At 48.9% G+C, this 12,313-nt stretch overlaps 1 protein-coding gene across 1 annotated transcript; it reads right to left on the reverse strand.

Moving 5' to 3' along the window:
* Positions 1 to 2,332: 2,332 nt before the first annotated feature.
* On the reverse strand, positions 2,333 to 10,939 carry LOC125704127 (uncharacterized). The gene is made up of 4 exons (XM_048969457.1): positions 10,934 to 10,939; positions 8,665 to 9,003; positions 8,065 to 8,628; positions 2,333 to 2,449 (listed from the first exon to the last, which is right to left on the reverse strand). The coding sequence occupies exons 1-4, from the start codon at positions 10,937 to 10,939 to the stop codon at positions 2,333 to 2,335; spliced, it is 1,026 nt and encodes a 341-aa protein (XP_048825414.1).
* Positions 10,940 to 12,313: the final 1,374 nt, after the last annotated feature.

Raw genomic sequence — 12,313 nt, forward strand, 5'->3', positions numbered from 1 at the left:
CCGTGCTCGAAAACCATCTAATTTGCAAGAGCTGAGACAATTTGCCAGGGAGGAATGATCTAAGATCCCTCAGAAGACTTGTGCAAATCTTTTGAGGAACTACAAGAGGAGGTTGCTATCAGTCAGAAGGGGTATACTACTGACTATTGTCAGAGGGCCAATAATTTTGGCCGTGCTATTTTTGTGTTTTCCTTGTTTCAATTAAGTGCATCAGTGAAATATTTGCAAACCTCTTGGAAATTGTGTCTTTGTTCTTTTGGAAGCAAACATTTAAATACTCTTATACTCTATCTATACTATTTTCTTAGAAAAAGATTAGATATAGTTTTGTTCAGTTTTGGCCGGGGGCTAATAGTAATGACCTTAACTGTACATGCAAAGTGATTTCTTCGTCTAGGCCAGTTAAAGTACGTTAATTATTTAACTGTTAATACATCAGCATATTTTATTTAGTTTATACAGCTCTAGGACCGCAGCAAAATTTTCAGTTTCACTCATTTTTAAATTTATGGGTAGGCGGCTGTGTAAAATACACCTTTTTTTGTTTTAAAAAACTCCAGCCTGACTTTTCCCTGCTTCACTGATGAAGGGTTTCTTCCTTTGCTTTATATGCCTTCAGTCCTGCTTCTAGGAGCCTGTTATAAATTATCCTATCAATGTACTTCACACCACTTATTGTTTCCCTTTCTTTTTGAAGGTCACTTGAGGTCATCTTTCAATTTATGAGGTCCTGCCAATAAACTGACAGCCATCTCTGGCATTAGAGAGTCACTTCTGCCCTCTACCAGACTGGTTTTTCATCTCTCCCAGTGTCTCCTGCTTCACCTTGTTCTTGTGTACTGCTGTCTTAGAAACTTTGAGCTTGGAAGCAGTCTGCCTCACAGTGTGACCTTCCAGCAGCAGAACCAGGGTTAAACCAGGATTTTAAAATGAAAATTTAAAAAAAATATATAGAGTGGTCTCTTAATTTTTTCCAGAGCTGTATATAGACGGCAAAACTGGCCAATTCTGACGGCACACCAGTCTGAAAAGACTGTTGTAACGAACATCACCTTCACCCCTAGACTCTCACCTGGGAGGATTAAGGTCCCTGCAGGGAGCAGGCTGCTCTGCTCCTATCGACTAGCATGTCTTCAAGGACACTGTGAGGAGGGACAGCAGCACCAGCAAGGAGACAAAGGTCAGCAACAGCACCACTGATAGGCAGCTGCTAATATCAAACAGCACCACTGATAACCAACTGCTGACATCAACAGCACCACCGATATCCAGCTGCTGACATCCAACAGCACCACTGATAGCCAGCTGCTGACATCCAACAGCACCACCGACAGCCAGCTGCTGACATCCAACAGCACCACCGACAGCCAGCTACTGACATCCAATAGCAGCACCTGCCAGCTTGCCAATTCAGCTGCTGGCACCTACGGATAACCGACAGGCAAGCGCTCTGTCACACACTGACATTCAGTTCCAGTCCCTGTCTGTCTCTTTGGAAATTTACTGACTTATAAAAGAATGGATGATACAATACCCCGAAAAGGTAAGTTTGCATGTAAGGTGCCCAAAAGGTCCAGAAGTCTTCTGTAAATGTCCTGAACATCTACTGCCTTCATGGGTTTTTCATGATGCTGTACCAGAACATTATTGCCAGTAAGTTTACCAGCTGAGAAAATTTCCACCATCAAGGTGATGATGGGAAAATCAATATCTTTAATCAATGTTACACTTTGAATCATTTTGCTTCGCATAAAGGAGGTATAACTCCAGGTCGGACAAACAAGCAAAGATAAATTCATGCACCAGATTGGCATGGACCTTCCAAATCATATAAAAATATATAGATTGGCTAACTATTGAATCACAAAGCTTGCATCCTCTAGTTTGTCTTCTTTCTGTATTTCTTTTGCTCAAGTCCATATACTCTTTGAAGGCTCAGATCAGTCTGCATGAGTGAGACTAAATGGTGCTTAGACTGGCATGTTCAATACACTAGTGAAAACTTCTGGTGCTCAATCTATTTCAATTCAGTTGAGAGAGCACAAATCAATGCACTTAACTAATGAGTTTAACTCCATGACCACAATCTCATTATGAGGCTGTGGGGAGCACTCTGCCTGCAGGACTGCAGCAGGCTGGGCTGCTCTAATCTCTCAACAGAAGCTCCATCCAGATTCCGTCATTTACACATGAATTCTGAGTCTCGGTTCACTGAAAGCTCCGCTGTGCTTTTGAGAGCCGCTGATAAGGCTTACGAAATGACCTACACCATGGAACAATACATAGAGCAGAACATAGTGCCGACTGGTAATCACGTAGTGTAACGCGGGGCTCAGTGCTTATCGATCTGGTCCGCCTCAGCTGCGCTGCTCACCAGAAGGTCAACCACAGGCCCTTTGGAGACAGTGGCCTGGAAGCACTTCTCAAAGAAGCGCATGCTGCTGCTGACCTACAGGGTGACCTCAAGCAGATCTGTACTCTTGTTGGATGGATAGCGTGAACATGATGATGCCCATCGCAGCAATATGGGCTGCCCACCAAGCTAACATCAAGTAGGGAGAACACAGGATGTAGCTAAATCACTGCTATGCCAGAGGACGACTCTCCACTGCAGGGATAAACAGCGGCCAGCTCCACAACAGAGCTTCCAGCATTAATATCGGGCAGAGGAAGAGCTGGCGATGAAGTAACAAAAGGAGGTGAGAAGTGGATCAGATGTTTAAAGGCAGACCTGCCGAACTCCGCAGCATCAGAGTGAGACTGTGTGCTTGTCAACACCAAGAGTCTCAGGGCTAACAGAGAGAGAGACTACAGATCCAGTAAGTGGGGCTCCAGAAACACTACCTTTATTGTCTGTGTTCAATCAACTGGGATGGATTAACAATGGATTATTCTATTGCAGGAAGAGTGAAACTCATAACAGCAGAGGTTATTTTCTGTAAATGCTGAATGGATTGTTTTAAAGGCAAAAAACCATTGAAGGCCAAGACAAAGAAGAATCTCCAGCATTGCAGTTCACAGTAAGGGAAAGAACAGTTCAGGTTACAGGCTGCCGTTCCAAACCATCTTAGGGAAGAACTGTCACAGATGCTGACAGCCCTGCAGCCACAGTCTTTACTGGCTAACTCCTTGCAATACTACAGAGAGCTGCCATCACAGTGCTATCAAGAGAGATCCTGCTCCAGTAAGCAGGGATTCTGATATCCACAAGGATATCAATAATTGGTGTTGTAGATAAGCTGTATGGCAAATCATTCAAAAATTCAGCTGAGGTTTTCACTGAACATGATGAAAGATTTAAGCTTGGATGGATTCAGGGAAAAAGAGTCGCTGTTGCCCTCTTGTGGAGATATGAAGGAAGTACTTGCTAAACCACAGTTACAATGATCAAAACTATCCCAAAGACTAGGTACAAATTCAAGGGAACATGAGAAAGAGGTTTTAATGGAGAAGAATATACTATTACAGATTAATATGGCACAGGTATCCACAAGGGAGCTGTGCGTTTAGTGCTAAGTAAATCCTCAAACTTCACAAAGCTCATGTACCAGAAATTTAGGTTTCATAACAAAAAGTTGATCTTGTGGCTCTGAGTTAAAGTAAAGCACATTCACCTGATACAAGTCTGAAGCAGAACCAACATTGTCTAATATAGAACAAAGAATGAAGAAGAAGAGAGAAATGAAGACTGAGTCATCCATTTACAAGTGTATCTATTCCTATGGAGGGCCAATGCATTAGACTGTCAGATGAAATTACACTTTGCAGGCTTGGTGTCAAGGACTCCAAATGCACACTTTTTACACCAGCTGCATCTACTTGATCATTCAGTAGAATACTGGTACTTAATTATTCCCCGTGGAGAAATTCACTCTTTATCTGCCCCATCTTGCTCTCCATGAGACACACAAACAGGTGTCTCATGGAGCAAGCTTGGGGATCAAAGCAAGGATCAGCCAGCATTCAGCACCCTAGAGCTTGGAGTTAAAGGCCTTCGCTCAGCATTTCAAGTCCAGAAAGTAAAAATTCAGACCAAGATTTTGTTTCAACCAACCAGTTAAGTATAAAATACTTAGTTCCATCCAGAGGTGGAGATTTCAAGTCAAGACTAAGCTACAGGGAATCATCAGAGAAGACTAGCATATTATCTCACCGGAAAGGACTGAATCCCTATTTTTCACAGGTTACAATGTCACGTCTGTATATACAGATGTGAAAGACAGCCCTGCAGGCTCAGCAGAGGCAAAGCCATTACTGTGTAAATCCAACCCTGCCATGGCTGTCAAAGGCCCATAAATGTTTGTAAATGATAATGCCTCAGTCCAAGGTTTGTCAGTAATGTTTTCACATTAATCTTTGTTTCAATTATTGCAGATGGTCTATCTAGAACAATGGTCTTGGTGTTGATGGATGTAGCAGGTTGTTGGTGTGGTGTTGAAAAACTACTCTATCATTTGCCTGGTATGGTTCAGATGAGAACATTTCATAGTTCATTTACATAAACAATGTATCCTCCCCCCCACCGCTCCGGGAACTGCTCTCATGTCAGTTAATTAAGGTAAATAATGCAACTTCTGTATGACTTCTGAGAAGCCAGCTGTCAAAATGTCAATGAAATGATGTGAAGGATATCTCAGGTATTCAAGGGTTGCTCCTCCCATAAGTAGAGGTTCTGAAGGAAAGGGATCTGCAGACAGTTCATCTTAAGCTATAACTGTCTCCACTATCTGATGCCAAGAAAGATTGGATTAACATGCTCAATCTTTGACATCCCTAGACAGAGAGCACAAATGATTAGCCGACATTAAGGTGCATCTCATTTCTGATTGGGGAATCCCTTTGTCCAACTTGTGGTGATTAAAATCATTTCAGCTAATATTGTATCAACAGTTAATTTCAGATTCTGGGGTCAGTTGCATTTATGATGTGTTCTGACTTGCCATGCTTTTCTGCAGAAATAATAACTTAGTGGAAGACTTGACTTTCTGTGGTGAGATATACAGTCGGCTCTCCATATCCAGGGTTTCTGCATCTACTGATTGAAAATATTCTAAGAAAAAATAGAGCAAAACTTGTCATGCGGCAAGCACTACACTAAATCCACACAAATGAATCTATAAGTGTTGACAGCAAGAAAAAGTTACATTGTTGCTGGCGTGTACTATGTACTTAGGACTACAATGGTTGCATCTGGACTGAACATGTACACTTTTTTTTCCTCGTCATTATTCCCTAAACAGTACAGTATAATAGCTAAGTACACAGCATTTACTGTATATTGCATTAAATATTAATTTAGAGATTATTTAAAGTCTGCAGAAGGATGTGCGTAGGTCATAAGCAAACACTACACCATTTGATAAATAGGACCTGACCATCCACAAATTTTGGTATCAGTGGGGGGTCTGGAATGAATCATCCGCAGATGAATGCAGTGTTGGAGAGTAACTAATTACATATAACAGCATTACATAATGAAATTACAAAATAAATGTAATTGTAATCCGTTACAGTTACTGAGAAAAAATATGAAATTAAATGACAGTAACTAATCAAAATTTTGATGAGTACAAAGTTGCTTTGTAACCAACTCTGCAGTTGGTTAATGTGTTTAGAATTGTTGTTTCATCTGTCAGAGGTATAAAAGATATTAGAGAATTCATTACAATCCAATCTGAGTCAGGCAACGTCAGCCCACCTTCTGAGACAGCAATTGAAGCCACTGTTCAAGATTTATCTCAGATGACAAGAGTTCAGCATCAATGCCGTCACTATTAACTTTGACATCTGAGGTCTAGAGAGAAATAGAAGTTGCTGCATCATCATAAACGTTATTCCGTACAAAGGGTGTTGCTTTCACATTTTCAGGGTCACTATTCATTTATCTCCTGCTATGAAAACTACAGGCACTGATGCTTATGAACATGACAGCCAGAGCATGTCGATGAAGCTGCTGTGATAGTAGAATTCTTTGGAGTGTATCTGCAAGCTGACCATTCACCCCCTGCAATGTACGTGAGGGCGGGGGAGGGAAGGGGACTAGAGCACATTTCAATATTGTTGGTAGCTTAAGACAGACGGACAAAACTAGCTGAGACATTAGGAGTCAAGAATGACGTCTTAAGAAATGACAGCAGCTTGTGTGTCAGAGATGGAAAAGACTGTGAGACCACAGAGAAAGGCCACATGATGCCAAGATGACACTCGTGGGGAGTTTTTGACAAATGTTCCCCACAATGTAATAAAAATCTGTTTTTTTTTGGCATTGTGGGGATCATTTTTTAGGTCCCCACAAAGATCTGTGAATGCAATCAAAAAAGTAAAAATTCCAAAAGTCTTGTATCTCGCATCCTACTTATGATTAAGTATAGGGCTGGGTAGGCTGCACGATTTGGGGAAAATATCTAATCGTGATTTTTCTGACAAACATTGCGATTGCGATTTGCCATTTAATTTTTTTATGTCAAGCTTCAGTTCAATAATCAGTGTGTAGTAATTTTAAAACATGACGCAGCATGAGATACCATCAATATTAACTGGTCTGTATTCCAATGCAAGGATGAGAATTTAAAGATGTGGTGTGTCAAGTTAAATAAAGTAATAATGAAAACAATTGTAGCAAAAAGAAAAATAGTGATTAAATAAATAGCTGATTACCACATAATAACACTAGAACCGCCTTTTCCCACGCCAATGAACAAGCAAGAACTTCTTCGGTGTAAGTAGCCCTTTTGCTTGCGCTAATGTGTTATTAGTGTTAATAACAGCAGCTAACAACAATCAAAATGGCGTAATGTTCATAACAGAGTGGCTGTTCTGTCCGTAAAGCTGGAAATTTTTCAACATAGTATGCATTTTATAAAATGTTGAATAAATAGAAGTTTGTGGTGATTTCATGTTGGTCGAAGTTTCTGCTTTTTAACAACTGTATACTGTTATTTTCTATACAAATCAGTTCAGTTGAAACAAAAAAATGTACGTGTTCAGGGTTGCTGTCATGCCCGGCTCGTCCGCTCCTCGTGTGTGCCACGCCCCCTGCCTTCCCACGTGTATTTCCCTGATTGTACCCCGCTGTATCTGATTACTTTGATTAGTCTTGTCTGGTTTTAAGTCCTGGTCTTACCTGTTAGCGTGGTCCGTCATTGGTGTTTCCTAATGTTGGTAAGCGTGAGCTGTTTCCTGGTCCCTGTTTCCCCAGTAAACTCCCGTTTTGCCCCGTATTCGCCTGTCTGCCTGCTCATTGCTCCTTACACGCACGATCGCCGCGCTCGCTGCACCCCGATCGTGACAGAATGACGGACCACAAAAAGAAGCGGACAGGGAGGAGGAGAGTCCCGCAGGAGACGATCCGTCTCGGCGCCTGCTCGCTCTCCAGGCTTTGGCTCCCGACAGGGGACGAAAGGGAAGTACCCGCCCTACCTCCAGCCCGGAGGCTGACCACACGCGACCCCGATCCCGTGTGGAAATACTGGTTCTCCAGTGAGGACGAGGACGAGGAGCCCTTCCTCTACCCTTACCCGGAGCCGGAGGCCTTTCTTCCGCCGTCCGTTTTTACGGACGTCGCGCCGCCTCCCGCCACCGCTAGGCGCCAGCGAGGGAGAAGGAGACCGGCGATCGCCGGTACAGAGGACCTCCCTCCGCTGCTCGCTGCAACGGCCGGACCCGAGGAGCTCCCTCCGCTCCTGCCGCCCGCGGACCCCGCTCCCGTGCAGCCGCCATTGCCGGCGGACCCCGCTCCCGTGCAGCCGCCATTGCCGCCTTCGCCGCTGCCGCCGCCTGCGCAGCCGCCTTCGCCGCTGCCGCCGCCTGCGCAGCCGCCGCCTGCGCAGCCGCCTTCGCTGCCTGCTGCAGCTCCCGGGCAGGCGCCCCCACTGCAGCAACCTGCAGCTCCCGGGCAGGCGCCCCCACTGCAGCAACCTGCAGCTCCCGGGCAGGCGCCCCCACTGCAGCCAGCTCCTGTTCCTGACTGCGCTCCAGTTCCTGCAGCCGCGCCCCCTCTGCAGCCGCCTGCTGCAGCTCCCGGGCAGGCGCCCCCTCTGCAGCCGCCTGCTGCAGCTCCCGGGCAGGCGCCCCCACTGCAGCCAGCTCCTGTTCCTGACCGTGTTCCAGTTCCTGACCGCGCTCCAGTTCCTGCAGAGGCACCCCCTCTGCAGCCGCCTGCTGCAGCTCCCGGGCAGGCGCCCCCTCTGCAGCCGCCTGCTGCAGCTCCCGGGCAGGCGCCCCCACTGCAGCCAGCTCCTGTTCCTGACTGTGTTCCAGTTCCTGACCGCGCTCCAGTTCCTGCAGAGGCACCCCCTCTGCAGCCGCCTGCTGCAGCTCCCGGGCAGGCGCCCCCTCTGCAGCCGCCTGCTGCAGCTCCCGGGCAGGCGCCCCCTCTGCAGCCGCCTGCTGCAGCTCCCGGGCAGGCGCCCCCTCTGCAGCCGCCTGCTGCAGCTCCCGGGCAGGCGCCCCCTCTGCAGCCACCTGCTGCAGCTCCCGGGCAGGCGCCCCCACTGCAGCCAGCTCCTGTTCCTGACCGCGCTCCTGTTCCTGACCGCGCTCCTGTTCCTGACCGCGCTCCTGTTCCTGACCGCGCTCCTGTTCCTGACCGCGCTCCTGTTCCTGTCCAGGCGCCCCCACTGCAGCCACCTGCAGCTCCCGGGCCGGCGCCCCCACTGCAGCAACCTGCAGCTCCCGGGCAGGCGCCCCCACTGCAGCCGCCTGCTGCAGCTCCTGTCCCTGACTGCGCTCCTGTCCCTGACCGCCCTGCTGCAGCCGCTCCTGAGGTGCCCCCGCTGCAGTCCCCTGCAGTTCCCGGGCGAGCGCCCCCACAGCAATTGCCTGCAGCCCCAGTTCCTGATCTCGCCCCAGTTCCTGATCTCGCCCCAGTTCCTGATCTCGCCCCAGTTCCTGATCTCGCCCCAGTTCCTGATCTCGCCCCAGTTCCTGATCTCGCCCCAGTTCCTGATCTCGCCCCAGTTCCTGATCTCGCCGCAGCCGCTTCTGAGACGCTTCTGTCCCCGCCTGCTACAGCTGCTTCCAAGGCGCCCCCACTGCAGTCACCTGCAGTTCCAGGGCGAGCGCCCCCACGATGGCGGCTTGCAGCGCCTGGGCCGGCGCCCCCACTGCAGTGTCTTGCAGTTCCAGGGCGAGCGCCCCCACGACGGCGGCTTGCAGCGCCCGTGCCGGCACCCCCTCTGCAGCGTCCTGCAGTTCCCGGGCGGGCGCCCCCACGGCAGCGGCTTGCAGCACCTGGGCCGAGGTCCCCACTGCAGCGTCCTGCAGTTTCCGGGCTGATGCCCCGGCCGCCTGACCGTGTTCCTGTCCCGGCGCCCCCTCCGACTGCAGCAGCTCCAGAGGCGCCCCCTCCGACTGCAGCAGCTCCAGAGGCGCCCCCTCCGACTGCAGCAGCTCCAGAGGCGCCCCCTCCGACTGCAGCAGCTCCAGAGGCGCCCCCTCCGACTGCTGCAGCTCCAGTCCCTGTCCTAGTCCCCGAGGTGGTCCTGGACAACTCCATCTTGGCTCCTCCCTCTTCGGAGGTGGAGGAGCTGGAATGGGACCCCTCGGGGACAGAACTTGTAACCCCTTGTCCCTCGCCCCGGCGACTTCGACCCCGAACTAGGGTCGGCCTGTCTGTGTCCCGCAGGGGAAGGGGACACAGACGCAGGGCTGGGGTCCCGCCCGCCCTGCCCCCTGGCTCGCCCTCCCTCGCCTGCGCTCTGGCTCGGCTGGCGCCTGCGGGTCCTGGCCCTCCGGGTCGGCTGTCGCCTGCGGGTCCCTCTCCAGTGCCTCGTCGCCCCGCCTCGCTCCCCTCTCCAGAGCCTGGTCGGTCGCCTGCGGACTCCCCGACGGCGGCTCCTCGGTCGCCTGCGGGGCCCCTACCTCCGGCCCTCCCCCGGACGTCGTCGCCTGCTGCAGCTCCCCCCTCCTCCGGGCCTTCGCCGTGGGCCCCTCCTGCTCCCTCGTCCCCTTCCCCGGTGCTCCCTCCTGCTCCCTCCCTGGCCCCTCCGCGGGTCCCTCGCCCTGCCTCCTCGGCCCCTCCGAGGTCCCCTCCGGCTCCGGCCTCCCGGCCGCCTGCGGCCCCTCCGGCTGCCGCCCGTCGCCCGCTGGGTCTCCCTCGGGCTCCCCTTGGTTCCCCCTCCTTGTCTCCCTATGCCCCTGCCTTTGTCCCGCCTGTCTCTGTCCCTTCGTTTTCTGCTCGTCCCTTCGTTCCGCCCGTCTCTGCTCCTCGTATTCCTCCTGTCTTTGCTACCCGTCCTCCTCTGTGCCCTCTGTTCACTCCTGGCCCTTGTGTCCCGCCGGTTCCTTCTGTGTCCCCTCTCTTTCTCTGTCGGTCCGTGTTCCCCGTCCTCTGTCAGGTTTTGTCCCTGGTCCTGTCTTTGTGCCTGTTCTGTCTCTCTGTTTAATTCCCGGTCTCTTGTTCTTGGTTTTGGGTTTTGTTTTTTCAGGTCTTGGTCCCCTCGTCCCGTTCGTCGCCTCCTCCTGGGCGCGCCCGGTGAAGCGCGCCTTTGGGGGGGGGCTCTGTCATGCCCGGCTCGTCCGCTCCTCGTGTGTGCCACGCCCCCTGCCTTCCCACGTGTATTTCCCTGATTGTACCCCGCTGTATCTGATTACTTTGATTAGTCTTGTCTGGTTTTAAGTCCTGGTCTTACCTGTTAGCGTGGTCCGTCATTGGTGTTTCCTAATGTTGGTAAGCGTGAGCTGTTTCCTGGTCCCTGTTTCCCCAGTAAACTCCCGTTTTGCCCCGTATTCGCCTGTCTGCCTGCTCATTGCTCCTTACACGCACGATCGCCGCGCTCGCTGCACCCCGATCGTGACAGTTGCAAACTTTTAGACTCTCACGCAAGAAATCTCGGCAAATCTATGTTCCATTCTGAACTTAAAATTAGCAGCATCAAAAACGTTACGGCAGTTTGCAAACCCTACAGACTATTTACATGGTAATAAAACTTACATTCATGTAATTGTATGTGCAGAACAGAGAACAGAAAATTTTACTCCATGCAGTTGACCAAAGTTGCCAACCCTGCATTTTATTTGAAATGAGAAGTAAAATGCCGTTTTCGACTGAAGTGGCTTATCATTCCTTTGCTTTGTTACTCGGACAAATTTAAAACAAATGAATAAACATTATATGCATCTCTTTTAGTATCTTTTCTAAATAAGACCGCGTGCCCATACCCAAGTATAATAGTGATTCCGGAGTGATGTAACTTTCTGCTGCTCTTAAACCAGGGGTGGCCAATCTTATCCGCAAAGGGCCGGTGCGTATGCAGGTTTCTGGGATGACCTGTAGGTCAGCTGTTCAAACCCAGGTGTGAGGACTCTTCAGCCAATCCGTCCTCTAATTATGAATCTAATTAGGGAGCTGCAGCGAAAACCCGCAAACACAGCGGCCCTTTGTGTGTAAGATTGCCCACCCACCCCGTCTTAAAATGAGCACAACTAAATACAGAAAAAGAAAAGAATTACTTCAGAAATAAACAAACTTTTAACACATTAATTTAATTGTAGTAAAACAATGCACAAATACAATCTGCACATTTTCATTGTTAACATGAATGTATATAAGGCAGACACATTGCAAAGTTACATGCAAAGTGACCATACAAGTTTTCCTCACTGTTATTTTACAAGGGATTGTGGCCACGCTTTCCTTCCCATCCATGGATAGAACCTCTTTGACTACATCTGCCAAAGAAATGTGGCCGAATATTAAAACATTTCACAGCCATTTTTCATAAAGAAACCATGAAGATTAATGTAAACGTTACTCTGCAGTGCACATTAGGCTAAGGGAGATATTAGATAAACATACTGCATACGCACATCATTTTCTGTGATACCACCAGAACGTTAATTGGACATGCTGCCTACAGGGATGAACATTACAAACGTTACTCAGTGGGGAAAAACATTAGATGGAATCGCATTAAGGAACAAAACACTACATCAAATAGGTTCTGCACTATCAGTCAGCAGCTGTGCTAAAAGTTCTATTTAAATAGGGGAACTTTTCCTGTTCTCCTAAGCTTGAAGTGCATCTATCAGCGCATTAGTCGAGGCTACGCTGTTATTTCAAACCCCCATTAAAGCTTCCACCACTTAAAAGTAGTGTTCTAACTGGTCAATGTTTACTTTAGTATAGATAGGCAATTAGCATAGTTTAAATTTTATAGGTAATAAAATGATTCCACCTTGTGTTTGTGTTGATATTTTGTGTGCTGATAGCCATCTGCTGTTTCATTTTGTCCACAACATTGACAGGAAGTTAATCAGTAACAACGTGTATAGCACCGGTTGATGTGAAAAATGCTGATTTTAATGCAAATTT

The sequence above is a fragment of the Brienomyrus brachyistius genome, chromosome 11, assembly GCF_023856365.1.
Source record: "Brienomyrus brachyistius isolate T26 chromosome 11, BBRACH_0.4, whole genome shotgun sequence".
In the NCBI taxonomy this organism is placed as follows: domain Eukaryota; kingdom Metazoa; phylum Chordata; class Actinopteri; order Osteoglossiformes; family Mormyridae; genus Brienomyrus; species Brienomyrus brachyistius.

Excerpts from the sequence above, each read along its gene's own strand:
- LOC125704127 (XM_048969457.1), bottom strand. Across the intron at positions 8,629-8,664 it reads CGCCTGCCCGGGAGCTGCAG|GTGGCTGCAGTGGGGGCGCC; the intron begins GTTGCTGCAGTG and ends CGGGAGCTGCAG. Across the intron at positions 2,450-8,064 it reads TGGCTGCAGTGGGGGCGCCT|GTCAGCAGCAGCATGCGCTT; the intron begins GCCCGGGAGCTG and ends GTCACCCTGTAG.